The sequence below is a fragment of the Bos javanicus genome, chromosome 28 (genome assembly GCF_032452875.1).
Source record: "Bos javanicus breed banteng chromosome 28, ARS-OSU_banteng_1.0, whole genome shotgun sequence".
NCBI lineage: Eukaryota > Metazoa > Chordata > Mammalia > Artiodactyla > Bovidae > Bos > Bos javanicus.
Genome location: NC_083895.1, coordinates 40,846,742 through 40,868,306, shown reverse-complemented (window position 1 = coordinate 40,868,306; position 21,565 = coordinate 40,846,742). Strand labels below are relative to the sequence as shown.

At 37.7% G+C, this 21,565-nt stretch overlaps 1 protein-coding gene across 10 annotated transcripts in view; it reads right to left on the bottom strand.

The window, feature by feature from the left end:
• CCSER2 (coiled-coil serine rich protein 2) overlaps positions 1-21,565 on the bottom strand; it is a 154,718-nt gene that overhangs the window by 56,882 nt on the left and 76,271 nt on the right. For 9 of the 10 annotated variants that reach the window (XR_009734252.1, XM_061405534.1, XM_061405535.1 and 6 more), the window contains one exon: positions 10,477-10,672. The exons of the other annotated variant lie outside the window; for it this stretch is intronic. Coding sequence is in view for 8 of the 9 variants with exons in the window: in XM_061405534.1 (XP_061261518.1) it covers positions 10,477-10,672 (196 nt within the window). In the remaining variant the exon portion in view is untranslated. The remainder of the gene's footprint in view (positions 1-10,476; positions 10,673-21,565) is intronic. 10 annotated transcript variants of the gene reach the window in all.

Genomic DNA, 21,565 nt, shown 5'->3' with positions numbered 1-21,565 from the left:
TCCCAGCCCAGGGATTGATCCCATTAGCTCCTGCATTGCAGTCATGTTTTTGTTTTTTTTTTTTTTACTGCTGAGCCACCAGATTAGAAATTAATTAGAAAAGAAGTCCTGTATACCAAACCTGCATTTTTGAAAATTAAAAAAAATTCTTCTAAATAAAATAAATTTATAGCACGGCCCAAGACAACTAGGATTCATTAATGTTTAAAGTTATCAGTATATCGCTAAGAGATGGGCACAACTGAGCAACTGAACAACCACATGTCTCAAATGCATGTCTCAGAGCCTTCCAATTTTTATCAGGCTAATGTTATAGATTCAAGAGATCAAAGAAGGAAAGGCTATTATTTCCATCAAAGCACAAGAGTTTAAAGATCATGAACATAATCTCCAATTCTATCTATAATAAAACCACATACCCTCCAAATAACTTTGACACTAAATAATAGTAGTACTGTCTATAAAACCTTGACTTAGATGAAAAGTATTCAGGCCAAAATTAGGAAACATTTTGAGACAAGTCTTTTTAAGCTTTGGGGATGGGGGGAGGGAATCATAAAATGTACAGAAAACATTCTCTTTTTAAAAATCACTGAATAACAACCATGGATGCAATGTTCATGCTTCATATTATACATACTAGGGCCGTGCTCAGTCACTTCAGTCACGTCTGACTCTTTGTGACCCCATGGACTATAACCCTCCAGGCTCCCCTGTCAATAGGATTTCAGGCAAAAATACTGGCGTGGGTTGCCATTTTCTCCTCCAGGGGATCTTCCTGACCCAGGGATCAAACCCGTGTCTCTTATGTCTCCTGAACTGGCAGGCAGGTTCTTTACCACTAGCACCACCTAAGGAGCTAGCGTTTCTTGACCAGTGTTGGGCACTGTTCTAAGCATTTTGAATAAACATATTTAATAAATGCATAGATGCAAAAACATGAAAACTGTAACACATCACTGCACAAAAGTAAACAATTCATAGTTAACTGATTATCCAAGTATTCTGGCTGCTTTACTAAGTGAAGTGTTTCAGCAGTTTCTGTGGGTTCTAGTTAGGACTTTTTTTAAGTCTTAATTGACTTTGTTACAATATTGCTTGCACTTTATATTTTGGGTTTTTGGCCATGAGGCATGTGAGATCTTAGTTCCCTAACCAAGAATGGAACCCATGACCCCTACATTGGAAGACAAAGTCTTAACCACTAGACCACCAAGGAAGTCCTAGTTAGGATTTCTGAGCTCTGAATGCAATTAACCTTAAGTTGATTAACTCTTATGTCATTAGTATTTTACTGAAGATTCAAAAAGACAGGTACACCTTCCTCTGTTCTAAGAGGAAGACTTCCCCCATCTTCCATTTTTCTTTTTCAACAAAGCATAAAGGAAAACTTTTGTTCTAATATTTAAACTCTTCACATATTAACATGTAGGAAACCCTGTAACAAATTCCATCTTACCCAGGTGGGTCTTCCATTAGTTTCCAAAAATTGTGATCTTCCTATCAGTTCCAAGGCGGTTGCAATGGACATGGACACTTGAAATGAACTAACCAAAAGCCTGGCAGCACTGACCAATCTCTGCTGACAAGCAGCATTAGTGATGTCAACAAAGCTCCCTTGTGTTTCTGATATGCTACAACACAATCACAAGAGGCATCCTAGGAAAAGGAGTGGAGGAAGAGGAGAGATTTTTTTCATTTTCTTTTCATAAGTCACTTTTTTAAATAGCAGAGGTAAATGGATGAACATCGTATCATATCACACAAACTGTAGAATGTGTGCTAAGATAAATTTTTGAGTAATACTGTAATTCACCTATGGGATTTAAAATCTAATGATTCAAATTATATTTGGAAAGATTATAAAAATATAATCATAAAGCCTGATTTTCAATAAGAGTTTAAGAAATGAGTTGATCCTCACAGATGCTTGAGGCAAAGACATTTTCAAAACAAAAATTTTACTGACATTTAAATTGACTAGAACATTGTTATATATGGCTAAAATCTGTAATATTCTAAGCAAACCTTATTTATAAATTTCATTATAAATTTCAATAATAAACCTTTTTATTAAACCTAAGTGTTTAACTTGTACATATAGATATCTTTTTCTATAGGTTTATTTTGCCATTTAAAAATACTAGTTGTAGATTTCTTCTAATTTTTCTACATTTAAAAAAATATTTAACTCTTCAAACCATCTGAGTTTGCTGGCTTCCCTGGTAGCTCACCTGGTAAAGAATCTGCCTGCAAAGCAAGAGACCCCAGCTCAATTCATGGGTTGGGATGATTCCCTGGAGAAGGGATAGGTTACCCACTCCAGCGTTCTTGGGCTTCCCTGGTAGCTCAGACTATAAAGAATATGCCTACAATGTGGGAGACCTGGGTTCGATGCCTGGGTTAGGAAGATCCCCTGGAGGTGGGCATGGCAACCCATTCCAGTATTCTTGCCTGGAGAATTCGCATGGACAGAGGAGCCTGGTGGGCTTCAGTCCACAGGGTCGCAAAGATCTGGATGCAAATGAGCGACTAAGCACAGCATAGTTTCTATACTATTCTACTTTATTAGGAAAAATAATTACAATGAACAAAATTTATTTCAAAATCTACTAACCAGCTGTAACATATAGTTTTAAGAACAATGCACTAGACACAGGACAAGAATTACATCTTCCTTCTTTTTATCTTCATTACCAGCACAATCCTTGAAACTCAACAAGTGCTTTATAAAGTATACTGAATGATGAAATAACAATCAGTGGATTCTAAAGTAAACAGAATTAGCTTTTTAGGCAGCTACATAAAATTATAAGCAATGCAAGTAATTAAAAATCCTTGACCTTCACATTTTTATCATTATTGATGTTGCTACTGTCAGTATTACAACAGCTAACATTATTAACTACTCTCTATGCATCAGACACTATGCTTAGCACTTGACTAAATTTCCTCATGTTTTCTTTACAACAGTCCTGAAACAGGAGCTATTATCATTTCTACTTCTGTTATAAGGAAATCTAGGCATAGGAAGTTTAAGTAATTTAACTTATCCAAGATCACACAACAGACAAGTGGAAAAAATGTCCTGAATTCAAATTCTAATTTTTGAATACATCTGTTATTATTAACTTTCATCATTATTCTAGAAATTTAATATTATCTCAATTAACCCACAACTAAAAACAATTCAAATGTCTATCAACAAGTAAATGGATGAAAATAAAACTGTGGTATACACACACACATAATGGAATGTTATCCAACAATAAAAACTAATATACTGAAACTCACAAACACAGATGATTATCAAAATCATTACGGTGAGTGAAAAAAATCCAGCAACAAAAAAGAACACACTGTATAGTTTAGAGGAAGACAAAATTTTCAGATGAAATTCTAGAAAGGACAAAACCTTAGTAACAGAAAGCAGGGCAATAGCTGCTGCGCCAGGTTTGAGAGAAGACCGCCTATGAAGGGACGTGAGAGAATTGTAGCAGCAACAGAAATGTCCTATATTTAGATTGTTGTGGTAGAGGTCACACAGGTGTATATATTCATCAAAACTCAAATTATATACTTAAAATAGGCACAATCATTTGAATGCAAATTTTACCTTGATAAAGTCAATCATTTTTTAAAAATTTGCTTCTTTTTCCTCCTCACTTTCCTTTATCTTCCTGAATGAGGCAAAAGTAAATAAATAAATAAGTCTCCAACCAAAAAGGACAGCCCAGCACAGGGTTTCAGAATCTAAGGAGGTTGAAAAACAGGTCCCTGCCAGTGGCCAGCTTACCAAGGCATGTCAGAGCTTAAAAGACTGAAAAGGGCATACACAGAGGGGATGGGAGAATAATTTGATACAAGAGTCAAATCTGAACAGAAAGAGGAGGATATATGTACAGTCTGGTGTGGGCTGTAAGTCTAAGCAGAGTGGCGTGGAGTGGGCACACTCCTCCAGGAGGGCCTTTAGAGAGCTACAAGAGCTCAAGTCTCATGAAGAGGGCATCTCTGCAGGAAAAGGCCCAGTGTCAGGTGTCAGACCCAAGTAGGGTTAAGAAGGCACCCAAGTGCAGGCATCAACTGACAACTGTAGTGTCAAGCCCAAGCAGAGTGAGGTGGCATCCACAGGAAGAGGAGACTGGTGTGGTGTGTCAGAATCCATGAGACTGACAAGGAGTCAGAGCCCAAGTAGGGTGAGGAAGGTATACAAAGGAGAGCAGCCAGGCACGGAGATTCAGAATCTTAGAGAGGTGAGGAGGTCAAGTGTACAGGAGAGGCAGTGAGAAGCTGATTATAGTCAGGAGAATTGGTTAAAAGAGTAAATATATTATGGTCATCAAAGTGAAAAGAAAACTGAGGAAGTACCACAGTTTGAAGAAATCTACAAAAACATGATCAGAGAAGGCAATGGCACCCCACTCCAGTACTCTTGCCTGGAAAATCCCATGGACAGAGGAGCCTGGTGGGCTGCAGTCTATGGGGTCGCTAAGAGTCGGGCAGACTGAGTGACTTCACTTTCCCTTTTCACTTTCATGCACTGGAAAAGGAAACGGCAACCCATTCCAGTGTTCTTGCCTGGAGAATCCCAGGGATGGAGGAGCCTGGTGGGCTACCATCTATGGGGTTGCACAGAGTCGGACACGACTGAAGCGACTTAGTAGCACAAAAACATGATAATTTTTAAAAGCAACGTATGATGGTAAACCAGATCTTTCTGTTATAAAGAATACTACATCAAGACAGATAGGGAAACAGTGGAAACAGTGGCTGACTTTATTTTTATGGGCTCCAAAATCACTGCAGATGGTGACTGCCGCCATGAAATTAAAAGACGCTTACTCCTTGGAAGGAAAGTTATGACCAACCTAGACAGCATATTAAAAAGCAGATACATTATTTTGTCAACAGTGGTCATGTATGGATGTGAGAGTTGGACTATAAAGAAAGCTGAGCGCTGAAAAATTGATGCTTTTGAACTGTGGTGGTGTTGGAGAAGACTCCTGAGAGTCCCTTGGACTGCAAGGAGATCCAACCAGTCCATCCTAAAGGAGATCAGTCCTGGGTGTTCATTGATAGGACTGATGTGGAAGCCAAAACTCCAATACTTTGGCCATCTGATGCGAAGAGCTGACTCAGTTGAAAAGACCCTGATGCTGGGAAAGATTTAAGGTGGGAGGAGAAGGGGACGACAGAGGATGAGATGGTTTGATGGCATCACTGACACAATGGACATGGGTTTGGGTGGTCTCCGGGAGTTGGTGATGGACAGGGAGGCCTGGCATGCTAAAGTTCATGGGGTCACAAAGAGTCAGACACGACTGAGCGACTGAACTGAACTGAACCCCAAGACACATGGCAAAATCTGAACAGGCTCTGAGTATTAAATGGTAGTAATGTGTCAATACTTCAAAATTTCCTGATTTTGAAATGCAGAATAAAGCCACAATTAAACACCACTAGAGTCCCATCACATGACAAAAATTAAGAAGTCTGATAATACCAAGTGCTGCTCAGATGTAGAACAATGCAAAAAAAGTATTTACTACTTGAAAAGAATGAAACAGATTGAACAATTTGGGGTAATAGCTTCATATTTCTAGAATATTTCTATGCTCAAACAGATTGAACAATTTGGGGAAACAGCTTCATATTTCTGGAATATTTCTATGCCCCATGACAGAGAAATTCCACTCCTAGTTAGTTATTCCAGATGAATTTTCACACATGTATACCAGGAATACTTCATATCATTTGTCATAGCAAAAAAAAAAAAAACCTGAAAAGAACCAAAATGGACATCAATAGTAAAATGGAGAAAGAAACTGTTTAGAATTGGAGACTAAAAAATGAAAATTAATGAAGCAGAACTAAATATAAATATCAAAGAACCTTAAATAAAATGCTGAATGGAAGAAGCAATTCACAGAGTAATACTTACAGTATAATTTCATTTATACAAAGTTCTAAAAGACAAAAGTAGTATATTTACAGGGACACAGACAGTGAAAGTGTTAGTCACTCAGTCATGTCGGACTCTGTAACCCCAGGAACTGTAGCCTGCCAGGTTCCTCTGTCCATAATTCTCCAGGCCAAGAATACTGGAGTGAGCTGCCATTCCCTTCTCTATGGGATCTTCCCGACCCAGAAAACGAACCTGGGTCTCCTGCATTGCAGGCAGATGCTTTACCATCTGAGCCAACAAAGATGGTAAAAAATTAACAGAAAAAGAAACAAGGGAAGTACTAGATTCTGGAAAGGGAAGATACTGCAATGAAGAATGAACACTTCTTACTGTCTCATTCCTTAACCTGGATGGTGAGTATACAACCGTGTCATTTTATTCATTAAAGGGTACCCTTATGCTGTATACGCTCCTTTTATGTATATTTATGAACTTAGTTTTCCTGTTATGATGAAAAAAGTCTGGGGATAGAGAAGCTTGAGTTCCCTGACTTTTCTGTGGTTCTCTGCCACCACGTGGCAATCATTCAGCAGCTCCTCAACTCTTAGTGCACTCACAGAGGAAGCTGCTGCTGTAAACAGTCCATCCACCTGGCACTGCATCCATGTATCCATTCCCCCCACACAGAGACAGAGAGAGAGAGAGGAACAAAGAGAGAGACAGAGACCGACAGACAAGAGAATTATGTGAGAGACACACTACTGGCTTTATTCTCAACACTGGAGCTGAGAGGAAACAACAAAACAAAACATTTGTATGGCATACCTGATAGTTCATAAAACACTCAGGCTCGTGCCAGGGAGACGGTATGAATCATCAGGATCAAATAGCTAGACAGGTATGAATCATCAGGATCAAATATTTTGTAATCCCAAAGAAAAATATCAAAGAGATACCATCATGTACTTTTCACTACTCCACATTTTTCATTTCTCACTCCAAGGTCAAAACAGATGCTGAATGTGATAATATGATAAAAGCAAACAGGGAAAATAATGAACTAAGAGTGAAGAAAACGGATGAGCAAAACCACTCATGCTCATGTGGGTTAGAAATACGAGAATTAACTGGAAGTCTGCATAAGGCAAGAGTAGATTCTCAGTCTTCTACCTCTATTCCAAGAAGGGAAAAAAGCAGAAGTTTCTTCTCTGGAGAAACAGTAACAACCTGAGAAGGCAAAACACGCCGCTTAGCTGAGCACTGAGGCCCCACACCACTTAGCTGAGCACTGAGGCCCACTGATATCCACGTGTCACTGTAAGGTGGAGCCGCCAGCTGGCAAGGCCAACCCATGTGTGAAGAGTCCTGATCAACTTGTTACCCTTTAATCTTAAATAGTAATAAACAACAGACTCATTAGATATCTGAAGAAATATTCCAAAAGAAAGAGAAACTAAAACATAAAAAACAGAATGACCATTTATAAAGAGATAATCATGTAGGGAACTTGAGAAATCTTAACAAAACACAACAGAAACAAGCTACTTAATATATTTACTAACAAAATAAGACAAAATAAGAACTGAATCATATGAAAAATGAAAGACTACAATAAAGAGCTCTTAGAAACTGAAAATACAACTGCCAAGATAAGTAATTCAACAGAAATAGGGGGCTGGAATATGAAGGTGAGGAAATACACCAGAAAACGTAGTCAAACTCAAAGAAAAGGAAAATTTGAAAGAAAAAAAGACTGAAAACTTAACTCATAAGTTCTAGTTTGGATTACCAAGAATTCCAGAAAGATACACTCAGACACCCAGAGAAAACAGAATAAATAAAATATCATAGAAATGACTTAAGGAAATTTCACACTACATGAATCTTCATAAAACTCAGTGATTACCCATCATTAAGTGAAATACGAACAAGTACAACAAAATCTCAATCCCAGGACATCACTGAAACTGCAGAATGCCAGAAATAAGAGACTAAAGATCTCCCAGAGAGACTAAAAACAGACAAAACACAAAGTAAGATGGATTAGAATGTAGTATACTTTTCTCAGTGGCTAAACTGGATGCTAGAAAAGTGACTTCAAATTTCTAAGGAAAAACTCACTTCTATACCAGCCAAAGTATCCCTGCCAAAGTATTACTATAAACTAAATATGAGAGTAGATAAGAGATTTCAATGACATATCAACTAGAAAAAAAGTACCATCCATTTGCCCTCTCTTAGGAAGTAAATTAAGGATATATTCCTGCTAAATATGAGAGCAAACTAAGAAAAAAGAAGATAAATTATCCAAGAAATAACAATCTCAATCCCAGAAGATGATGAAAGAAATCTGTGTATGATAATTTTAAAGACACTTAGTAACCTGTTCAGATTACAAAAGGCTGGCTCAAGTGGGGAGAAGGACAGAAATATTGCTTTTTTCATTAAGCTGCTGGATACTATGTGATTTTTTTAAAACCATGTACACGTATCACACTGAAGTTTTTATAATTACTAAAAGGGACAAATTAACAGGCTGTTATACAAAATACTGGACTAATTCAGCTTTTTAACTTCTATCAGCATTTTGGGAAATGTTAAAGATATCCTAAACAGATTCTGCAATTTTCTTCTCATAATTTTGTTTTCACTACATAAACAAAGGATGAAGTCAATTTGAAATCTTTAGAAGATTTTTTGATCAGGAGCTTCAGAGACATTGGAAAGAAAAGGTAGAAGAGGTGAGAAGTAGCTGAAATGTGTTAAATTTGTATTTGGAGTTAGCTAGCTTTACCCTGTTTTGTGTCTGGGTGTATCTCGTAGTTACAGTTCGGAGAAGGCAATGGCAACCCACTCCAGTACTCTTGCCTGGAAAATCCCATAGACAGAGGAGCCTGGTGGGCTGCAGTCCATGGAGTCGCTAGGAGTCGGACACGACTGAGCGACTTCACTTTCACTTTTCACTTTCATGCACTGGAGAAGGAAATGGCAACCAACTCCAGTGTTCTTGCCTGGAGAATCCCAGGGATGGAGGAGCCTGGTGGGCTGCTGTCTGTGGGGTTGCACAGAGTCAGACACGACTGAAGTGACTTAGCAGTAGCAGTTACAGTTATACTAAGGTATAAACTCTGTGTCTGGGTATTTGAATCACTGAATCTCTTTCTGCCTCGAGAGAAATCTAAGAATCTCAGATCCGAAAAGGATTCTCCACTTTCTTGCTCCTGGCCTTATACAGACAGGTGTCTTTTAAGACGGCAGTCAAATATCAGGGCTTCCCTAGTGGTCCAGTGGTTAAGAATCCTCCTGCCAAAGCAGGGGACATGGTTTCGATCCCTGCTGCAGGGAGATCTCACAGGCGGCAGAGCAACTAAGCCTGTGCACCACAACTACTGAGCCAGTGCTCTTGACCCTGTGAGCCTAGAGCCTGCGCTCCACAGCAAGAGAAGCCACCGCAACGAGAAGCCCGTGCACCACAATGGAGAGGAGCGCCCCCCGCCTTGCCACAACTACAGAAAGTCCATGCATAGCAACGAAAAGCCGAAAATACATGAATAAATCTTTTTTAAAAGGGGGACTATTCAAAATACTCAAATATCTACAAGAATAGAGAAGAGCAGTCCAGCAAAGCCATAACTAAGTAATATAAAACCATTCACAGTAGTTGTAGTTACTAACAGAGGAGCCACATTTCATTTCAAATAGCCTTTACTGAGCGTTTATCTCAACGGCCTCCAAATGGTTTGGATGGCCACCAGAAATTCTAAGACGTGGTCCCTGCTCATAACAAGCTAGAACATACAATCCTGAGGACAGTAACTCAAAAAGTAAGTTATGCAGAGAATCCAGACTGTTCTTCCTCAACCATAATTTTAAGTTAAACTTGCCCAGTCTACAAAACACAAATATAGATTTAAAACTAAAGATATTCCTGACTTAAAGTTAGTATTTTATTCCTTAGTTTTTTTATTTACATTGGAAATGTATATGTTAACTGTTCAAATCAAGAAAATACTACTGAATCAGAAGTCAGCTTCTACTATCAGCTCACCATATGGACAAGCACATCACTGCTCTGAGTCCACGTTTTCTCCAAAAAAATGAGAAGACTGGGAAAGTTTAAACTTGAAGGTTTCAAACCAAAGTGGGGTTATGTGACTATGATTATATAAAATGCTGTTTCTTATTTCTCACTTAGCTGAAATCATAGTTGCAGCCGCTGATGACTGAACACCTACTATGTTTCAGGTATTAAATCACTCAATTTGTAACCATGAACTCTAGCTCTCTTAAGAACCTTACAACATAGGTACTATGAAAATGAGGAAACAGAAGCAGAGAGCTCACCAAATATTATATAGCTCATAAATGTTGATGACTTTACAGAGACCATCATGCAAAACCTCAAGTGTTTTTGCTCTCAGAAGAGTTTCTGTTAGGTACTGTTTACGACCATTATTTCTCCACAAATCTAAATAGTCATTAGAAACTCAACTTTACTTTAAAAACAAAGTAAAGTCAATCTATTTACCATTGAAAATGTCAAGCACTGGAAATGTTCCCTACGTACTAACCTGGCGCAGCAGCCGCTTCAGCCTGAGTAACTGAGTTTTCACAGCAGTGCAATCCTGAACCATATGCCGAAGGGTCATCTCGTCCAGTATCACCGTATTTTCTGGTACATCTACAAACATCTTCTGAGCCTGGAAAAAGGGGGTCCCTCCATAGCTTTCAAAATGACCCAAAGGAGATTCTCTATAGGGAGAGCCTCTGGAAGGGCAGGGGAAGAAGTTGGAAGGAAAAGATATACAATATAATTTCAGAAAGTAATAAAGATTATGAAATTATTACAGTGATTATTACAAATCATTTATTATCACAGAGCCTTTTGACTTTTACTCATCTCAGATAGTGAATTTGTTTTCACTGAAAATTTCAATCAATTCTAGTTGTCATTAACACAGTTATCATCTGCACTCCCTCCTTTTGTGTATTTTACACATTGATTAAGTAAAGCTTATTCCTTAGGAACTAGAGTAGAAAACCTCTGGGGAAAGGCCTTGCCTGGAAAAAATTATATTTATTTTACTTTTCTGCACTGATTGATCTTTAGCTTTTAATTTTAGTTACTCTCTTAAATGTCATATCTTTTTTTAGCTATTACCCTCATTAATTCCCAGTTTAGATGTACCTATTTCTGGGAAGTTCCAGCAGATAGTTAAGACAAATATAGTGTTATTCTTCTTTTGTTTTTACATTGCTGATAAACCATCTTTTCCAGTAAAGATTAAACAAGGTTTTACAAAAGTCTTAAACACACCACATATTTCCTAATCTTAAACTATCTTAAAAAATACCTGCTCTTTTTTAAAATTTTTTTAAAAAATTTTAAAGTTTCCTTTGTTCCACACAATAACACACATGTTGAAAAAGAGGAAATAAAAACTAGGGGTAATGTGTTTCATGGACATGAAAAACACAATGTTTTAACCAGCAGTCAAAGCTATAGCAATCTAAAAATTACTACATTCACATTACACATAATCCCAGTTAGTTTTTAATATAAGAACTTGTGATATATGTAAAATTTCAATATTTAAAATAGTACATTAAAAAAGTATTCTCTCCAATATAACATCTACATTAACATATCAGGATTAAAGTTAAATTCATGGATGCATTAAATTTCAAAAGTAGAAATACATTTTCTAATAAATTTTCTAGGTTTTAACAAATATTCCCAAATCTCTAAATTCTGAAATATTCAATATGAGCTTGGTTTTCATAAGGTAATTATTCTTCTCTGAAGCCACTTCTCATACTTGATTTCAGGCCTGATTTTTCTTTCAACCCAAGAAAGAGATTTTTAAGAACATTTAAATAGCTGATCCACAGATAAGACCCTAATTTGTTCACATTTAACTATTTTATCTTTGTTGATTCAAAATATAGTTGAATTATTAAATTTTAAATACTGATAATTATTACTATGACTTTACCATCCGTAACTGAATAGACAAGATATATACAGAGTGATGAAAAATTTTTCAAGTAGTAAGACAAAAAGAATCACCTGGCAAATGAATAGTAGAGACAAGAGTTATGTTTTTGGAGAAAAAGCTGACATAATTTGGGAAATTTTTTTGAATAGGAAAGAACTTGGGATGAACTATAAAGTACAAGGTTTGAGTTGGGCAGAAATGCAAGGTGAAAGCTTTCTAGAAAAAGAAAATAAAAAGAAATGGCACAAAAGTGCGTGTTTTTCAGGGACAAGGAGACTCTCATAAATGGCTTAGGGGACCACACACAGCCTGAATCCAATTCATTCTTCTACTTCATCCCTCAGTAAACCTGCCTCCCTCAGACCAACTTTTTAATCCATAGCCAATTACCAGAGACTGCCAAAGCATGAATCAGGAATGGAATAATGGCTTATATTAGATTTAGGCATAAATATGAACCACATGTAAGGAACTGATGAATTAAAAACATTTCGAAGGAAGGGTCAAAAGGTCTTGATCACTAACTGAATATGGGGACAAAGAACTGGCACCTAGAGAAGCCAAAATAGTGTAAAAGACACAGCTTCAGCCTAGAACTTAAGTTGTTATGTTGGCTGATAGTAACTAGCTATTGAAAATACTCAATATCTTTGGGCCATAGAGTCTCTTAGTGCTGTCCAGCGCCTACCAAATAAAGTTCATATGCCTTAAGTTGCATTTCTAATACTTCCACCATGAGACCAAAAACTAAACTTATATCTCATCCAAGTCTTAATGCCCTTCAACTAGATAAAACTGTTTTATGATCCATAACTTATTTTATAGCATAAATGAAAGAAACCTACATACATGTCACCTCTGATTATAAGCCCTTTGAAAACAAGGATTTATTCATTTTTACATTAGCCAATTAATGCAGATTATCTGAGTTCAAATCTCAGCTCTGTCACTCACTAGCTATATAACACAAAGGGCAAGTTACTTTATGCTTCATTTTCCTGACTTATAAAATGAGAATAAGAGTATCTCACTTGATTGGTAAAAGGATTAAATGAGGCAATAATATATGCTAAAGTGCTTGGAATGGTGCTTGACATATAAAAATTGTTAGGCAAAAACCAATTACTGATGTATTACTACTATTATTACTATCAATAATTTCTAACTTCTTTATATTGAATATTTTTTCTAACACAAATGTCAAAAGAACACTATAATGCTATATACCCTTCTCCTAGATTACCCAATTGATAAATCCTGACACAATGCTCTATTAATATGGGTGTAAACTGTTACTAAACCGTATGACAGTAAGCTGGAAATAACATAACATCTCAATGAGGGCCATTTGAAGGTTGCTGGGGGAAAAAATGAATATAATTGAGAAGGTACAAAGACAGAAGAAGAAAAAACTGAAACAGAAAGCAAATATATGAGAGGCTATTTTCAGAAAATAAAAAGAGACTGTTTAAAACAGAAGGAAAAAACAAGATAATGAAGATTTTGAGATTTCACATTCTGAGAAGAAGATGCAGTCCACAAAGGAAAATCTCAATCTTTAAAAAAGAATGAGAGGTAAAAACATGAGCCAAAGAGGACTGAACAAAATACCTACGTTAGCTTGACAGTCATAGATTTGTACTTCTGTACAAATTTTAACAATCACTGACTTCTAGAAGAGAAATTAGGTCATGAAAGCAGCAGAAGACTTCAAGCTACTTTGGAGAAAACACTGGAAGGTGAGCAGTGTGTTTGCAAAGGCAGAACCTATGTGGTCAATCCCAGGCCAAACAGGCTGGTGGATATGAAGAACTGAACCAATACAGGTATGGATGAAGGTAAAAATTACCTCAGTGGTTAAGAAGCATAAGAATGAAATGCTCACTATCATCAGTATCATTCTATAAGTACAGCCAATAAAATCAACAACAACCAAAAAAAAGGATCACAATAACTATAAAAAGGAATCTGCAAGAAATAAGCTTTTTCAAAACCAATTTAAATTTAAACCATATACAAGAGCAGCACCTGATATTCAATCCACACATCAAATAATCCCTTGGCTGCATAATCACTTATTGCAATTTCAAAGTAATCTCCCCAAATTATATGGCTCTATCCATACATTTACATTCTTCTCCACTTCTATCAGAGCTTCTTTATGACTAAGATATGTGATTTTTATGTGAAACTGAAGATTTGTGATTCATAGGTTAGAATGGTGAGTGGAGATACTCTGTGTGTGAGAGAGAGAGAGAGAGAGAAAGAGAGAAAGAGAGAGATTTGGGGATTTTGCTTTCTCACTTATCTCCTAATCTCAATCACAGTTTGACTTCACAAAACCTTTAGCTTTTTTTTCACTATTAATAAAAATGGTATATTAAAAGTTAAACACATATATTTTTAACATCATGGGTATCTATTCTTTAATGCTAGATTCAATATAATCTCAATTAAAATGCAAATAAGATATTATGTGGATATTAACAGAGTGATTTTCAAGTTTATATGAACAGGCAAAGACCCAGAATAACCAATACAATACTGAAGAAGAAGAAAGTCAGAACACTGATACTGTCTTACAGACTTTCTGTATCAACTGACAGTAATCAAGACTGTGGTAGAGATGAAAAAATTAATGGAACAGAAGAGAGGGTCCAAAAATTCACCCATACATACAGTCAACTGATCCGTGGTAAGCAACAGAGTTCCAGAAAAACATCTACTTCTGCTTTATTGACTACACCAAAGCCTTTGACTGTGTGGATCACAATAAACTGTGGAAAGTTCTGAAAGAGATGGGAATACCAGACCACCTGACTTGCCTACTGAGAAATCTGTTATGTTGTCAAGAAGCAACAGTTAGAACTGGCCATGGAACAACGGACTGGTTCCAAATTGGGGAAGGAATACATCAAGGCTATATTTTGTCACCCTACTTATTTAACTTATATGCAGAGTACATCATGTGAAATGCCAGGCTGGACGAAGCACAGCATATCAAGACTGGCATATCAAGATTGCTGGGAGAAATATCAATAACCTCAGATATGCAGATGACACCACCCTTATGGCAGAAAACAAAGAACTAAAGAGCCCCTTGATGAAGGTGAAAGAGGAGAGGGGAAAAGTTGGCCTAAAGCTCAACATTCAGAAAACTATGATCATGGCATCTGGTCCCATCACTTCATGGCAAATAGATGGGAAAACAATGGAAACAGTGAGAGACTTTATTTTGGGGGATTCCTAAATCACTGCAGATGGTGACTGCAGCCATGAAATTAAAAGATATTTGCTCCTTGGAAAAAAAGCTACGACCAACCTAAATAGAACATTAAAAAGCAGAGACATTACATTGAAAAAGCAGAGACATTACGTTGCTGACAAAGGTTCATATAGTCAGTTATGGTTTTTCCAGTAGTCGTGTATAGATGTGAGAGCTGGACTATAAAGAAAGCTGAGCACCGAAGAAATGATACTTTTGAACTGTGATGTTGGAGAAGACTCTTGAGAGTCCCTTCGGCTGCAAGGAGATTAAACCAGTTAATCCTAAAGGAAATTAGTCCTGAATAATCATTGGAAGGACTGATGTTGAAGCTGAAGCTCCAATACTTTGGCCACCTGATGTGAAGAACTGACTCACTGGAAAAGACCCTGATGCTGGGAAAGACTGAAGGCAGAAGAAGAAGGGGACGACAGAGGATGAGATGGTTGGATGGCATCACCAACATGATGGACGTGAGTTTGAGCAGGCTCCGGGAGTTGGTGATGGACAAGGAAGCCTGGCGTGCTGCAGTCCATAGGGTCACAAAGAGTCGGACATGACTGAGCAACTGAATTGAACTGAACTGATCCTTGGTAAAGGAGCAATGGCAATTCAAAGGAGAGAGGACAGTCTTTTCAACAAATAGTACTGAAACAATTAGACATTTATACACCAAAAAAAAACACCTTGCACACCTTTCACAAAAATTAACTGAACACTGACTGGTCAATGATCTAAATGTAAAATGCAAAACTACAAAGTAACAATAAAAATTTAGGTGACTTTGGCAATATGTTTTTGGCTATGATACAAAAAGTACAACCCATGAAAGAAAAAACTGACAAGTTGTCCTGCATAAAATTAAAAATATATGCTCTGTGAAAAATATCATTATGAAAATGAAAATTCAAAACACAGACTGGAGAAAATATTTGTAATAAATGTATCTGACAAAGGATTGGTATCTAAAATACATAAAGAACTCCTAAAGGTCAACAAGAAAACAGATAACCCAATTTTAAGAATAAGCAAAAGACCTAAACAGACATCTCACTAAGACAAAACACAGATATAGCCAATAAGGATATGAAAAAAGGCCCAAAATCATACCATTAGAGAAGTGCAAATTAAAACAACAATGACATGCCACTGAACACATATCAGAATGATCAAAATCCACACACCACATGCTGACAAGGGTATGAATCCATAGGCGCTCCTGCTCATTGCTGGAAGAAAAGTAAATGTACAGCCGTGGCAATTTCTTACCAAACTAAACGTGTATCCATGTGTGCATTCATGCTAAGTTGCTTCAGTTGAGTCCAACTCAGTGGGACCCTACAGACTGCAGCCTGCCAGGCTCCTCTGTCTGTGGGATTCTCCAGGCCAGAATACTGGAGTGGACTGCCATGCCCTCCCCTCCAGGGCATGTAAACCTACAACTGCTCTAAAAAATAAAGGCCATTAATTTTTTTTTTTGAACAGTCATGACAAAAGGAAAAGAACGAAGTACTTACAGAATGGCAGAATCAAAGATCTCCAAAAATCCACTCCTACATAAAAACTCTTAAGAATGTGTGTGTTAGTCGGTCAGTCGTGTACAACTCTCTGCGAGTCCATGGGCTGTAGCCCTCCAGGCTTCTCTGTCCATGGAATTATCCAGGCAAGACTACTGGAGTGAGTCAACATGCCCTTCTCCAGGGGATCTTCCCAACCCAGGGATCGAGCACAGGTCTCCCACATTGCGGGCAGATTCTTTACCATTTGAGCTATCCAGAATACTGGCAAATTTGGCAAAATCAACTCTTTAACAACTCTGCTGCTGCTGCTAAGTCGCTTCCGTCACGTCCGACTCTGTGCAACCCCATAGACAGCAGCCCACCAGGCTCGCCTGTCCCTGGGATTCTCCAGGCAAGAACACTGGAGTGGGTTGCCATTTCTTTCTCCAATGCATGAAAGTGAAAGTGAAGTCGCTTAGTCCTGTCTGACTCTTAGCAACCCCATGGACTGCAGCCTACCAGGCTCCTCCATCCATGGGATTTTCCAGGCAAGAGTACTGGAGTAGGGTGCCATTGCCTTCTCCGAACTCTAGAAACAACCAAATCAACTCTGGAATTAACAACTAAAAAGCACTTACTGAAGAAAACCAACTGACTTTCATGAGAACAAACTCTGTGACATTTAATTTATTCTATTTCCTTGTCTATCTTCCTAGCTCTGTGGCAGCTTGAAAAACAACAGCTTTACAAGTGCAGTAGCTGTGATATTCAGCAATCTCTAAGGGTGAGATGGGAGGTAAACTCGGATTGGAACTCTCCAAGCAACACCATTTCCAGAGAAGTGTTACTATTTGACCTAAACGGCACCTCCCTAGAAAAGGTCCATTCTCAGCAGTTAAGTTTTATTTGACCTGATTCAGAGCTCCCTCAGTGGGAACAGCCTTAACTCCAATATGTTTTAAGAGAAAAGAGAAGAAAATTAGTGACAATGGTTTAAAAATCTCAGCTACCTGAGATGGCAATACCAGTTGGGACAAAGAAGAAAGTGAAAAATTTTAAAGGAAAACCTGAGGAATCACATGTCCACAGGAAGCTTTGGAAAGCCCTAGCATACTCCTGGGCACAGAGAAGGCCATACACGTGTGGAAGTCAAGGAAATACCTACGAAGGTCTTACTCCCTCACCTTTGGCTGATGTTGAGCCTCTGAGCAAACAGGATGAGAGCTAAGGCAGTACTGCAAACTGCTTATCATGTTGTTGAAGGTATCCCTGAATACACACACACACACAGACACACACACAGCCCCTTGGAAAAGGCTGGGAAACTTACTGGTGCAAGACATTTAAGGAAACTTCTTTCTAATCATTAGTTCCCAAATGTGATAAACTAAAAGACACATGATATTCAAACCAACAAAAGCCAAATAAAAAGTAAGAATCCTGAACACAACAAGAAAAAAAGTCCTTTTATTGTGTTAGAAGACATGCTCAATAAGATTAACAGCTGATTTTTCAACAGAAAGCATAGGAGTTATAAAAGAGAGACTGTTAACCAAGAATCCTATATGCAGCAAAACTATCCTTTAAAATTAAAGACAAACTAAAACATCCCCAGATAACAACCTAAGAGAATTTGTTGCCATCAAACCTTCCCTACATGATATACTTCAGCTGGAGACTTTAATGTTTCCTCCTCATTAACAGATAAAACAACTAAGAAGGTCACCAAAGAAACAGAAGACGTGAACAACACTACAAACTAAGAAAAACAGACATCCACAGAACATCTAAGAGATTAAATCAGTAATCAAAACACTCACTGCAAAAAAAAGTCCCAGGCCCAAATAACCTCAACAGCTAATTCTACAAAACATTAAATGAAGAGTTAACAAAACTCCTTCACAAACTCTTCCAAAAATAGAAATGAGAGAAACACTTCCCAATTCAATCTGTGTGATAATATCAAAAACCCAAAAAAATCTCAAGAAAACTACGAATATTTGTTATGAATGTATATAGAAAATCTTCAACAAAATACTTAGCAAGCTGAATCTAGCAACATCTAAAAGGATATCATGACCAAGTAAGATTTACTTGAGAAATGTTAATAAGTTAGTACATCTGAAAAATCAATCAAAGGCATATATCACATTAACAGCATGAAAGGAAAAATAATTTTATCAATAGACACAGCAGTAGCATATGACAAAATCGAATACCCTTTCATGATTTAAAAAACCCTCAACAAAATATGAACAGAAGGGAACTTCTTCAATCTGATAAGGACCATCTATGAAAACCCACAGTGAACATCATATTTAACAGTAAAAGATTAAACGCTTTGATCCTACGATCAGAAACAAGACAAAGATGACTGCTCTTATCACTCAACTTGTACTAGAGGTTCCAGCCACAGCAATCATGTGGGGCCAGGGAAGGGAGTATCCAGACTGGAAAGAAAAACGTAAAACTATCTGTATTCTCAGATGACAGATTTTTACACATTAATTTAAGAGGAACTAGGGAGCCAGAAGTTTAAATGAATCACGTACAGGAAAGCTACATTTAGAGTTGTAGCAAAACTTACAATGCAGGGGGAAGCGAGCCTGGGGCCAAGATTTTTGTGAGCTAGGGAATGGGACCCTTAAGGAGAAGCTGATCAAGACAAATGCCCTCCCTAAGTGGCAAAGGAAAGAGGTTTAAGAACATTTCATTCAGAAGTTAAGATGAGGAATGAAGACAAAACCTCACCCCTAAAGAGAACAGTTCTAGAGTGACTGAAAAATAAGAATCCTTCATCTAAGAATGCTACTGAGGAATGCTACACTCAGGGAAAAGTTACAATCAGGAAAATGTAGGGGAAGAGGTCAAGGATGTTAAGATGTAAGAGAATTTCACTTGGCTAGTAACGCTGTAGGGGAAAGGGGAGGTCTGGAAAGAAAAAAAGGACTAACAGGTTAGGTTAGGTGAAAAGAGAATGCAGTACTGACAAAAACACAGAGAAGGTAGATGAGTGATTCTGAACCACCAGTCCCCTGAGTTACAGATACGACATAATCCTATAATTAATTATGACAACAATGTGAATTAAAGGACAGACAAGAAAGGGAACCAGCAACATTTAAGAAGTCAAAGAATGGGAAGAGGAACTTTTATACATGTTATATATTAAAAGGCCCTGGGGTTAGCACATCCAAATCTTTTAAAATCAAGGTATAGAAAGAAAATAATAGTTCTAACGTTGGCTGGAGTAAGGCTTATCTTGGATGAGGTTTTTCTCTCTACCACCCACACCATAACTGGCTCTAGGAAATCTAAGAGTCCTAAACCTCACACAGCTACCCAAAAGCCTGAGGGAATCAATAAATCAGCTGGTTAACTTATAACTAGTCACAAGAAACCAGTGTGTGTCAGTTCATTTGTTGGGAAGTTCTGCCCTGAGTCAAATCAGCAACCATCAACAGCATTATGCATTTCTCTCTCTTCATTCAGACTCACGAGTGTGGATGACCCACAAATCACTAGTACCTCAAAGTTCACTGCATAGGAGGGATCTGTTGTCATGTGTTTTGGGAAATGGCTACATATTTTTCTTCACCGCTTTTTGCAACATCACAGAATTATCATTATATATTAAACGTGCTGGAGTCTACTATTAAAAAAAAAATCTTCATTTAACTTGTCCTTCCTATAGTCATCTGATCAAAGGTTTTCTTTTCTACACCTATTGACATCCAGGAATACAGTTTCTGAAAAATGTTTAACTTTTCTGACAGATAAATAATCAGTCACAGCTTGATCATTCCCAAGGACAGAGATTGCTATATCCAGGTAATTCATTCCATTTTGGACATTCTTATTAACAGTCTCACAAAGTTGAAACTTGTCACCCTTTATCTTAAAATGCATGGATAGTTTTTGCTATCTATAGTTAGAGACCACATTTATTGACGCCTCCAAATGACCTACCAATTCAGCTATGAACCTAAGAGTAGCTCTCTGAAAACGCCATAGTGTTTCATACATGGCTTTGTACACACTATTTTTTCCATCTGAATACTCATCCTTATATAGAAACTGCATGCGTGCATGTAAGTCGCTTCAGTCGTGTCTGACTCTTTGCAATCCTATGGACGGCAGCCCACCAGGCTCCCCTGTCCCTGGGATTCTCCAGGCAGGAACATGGGAGTGGGTTGCCATTTCCTTCTCCAATGCATGAAAGTAAAAAGGGAAAGTGAAGTCACTCAGTTGTGTCCGACTCTTATCGATCTCATGGACTGCAGCCTACCAGGCTCCGCCGTCCATGGGATTTTCCAGGCAACAGTACTGGAGTAGGGTGTCATTGCCTTCTCTGAGCACCACCTGGGAAGCCCCTATATAGAAACTCATCCTCTGCAATTGCTACAGTCAAGTTATCAGTTCAACAGTAACTTTCTTGATACACCACTATCCTAAGCAAAAAATTGCATGCTCCTGGAATCCTGTACACATCACTTCAAGGCACTTATCATCATTACACTGTACTACCGCATTATAACTATCTACACACCTCTCTCTCCCATACTCTAAACACCCTGGCAGCAGGAAATATTTACTACTCATCTATTTATGGGATGGAAAAGGCACAAAAATCTTCTACCAACCTGATAACTGCAATGATTCCAACTAAGCTCACACACTGCACAATTTGTTTTATCCTTCTCAAAACAATGCTCCAAGAAGCCATTACCAATCTACAGCTTTCACCTCTCACACCATCTCCAAATTCATTCCAGCTTAAGAGTTTAGAACTCAACATACAGGTTCTCAATAAATACCTGTTAAATGGTTGAATAAATCTTACCTTGTACACAAGGTTCACATTTTAGGTAGGCTTCTAAATTTTCGTAAGTTAGCC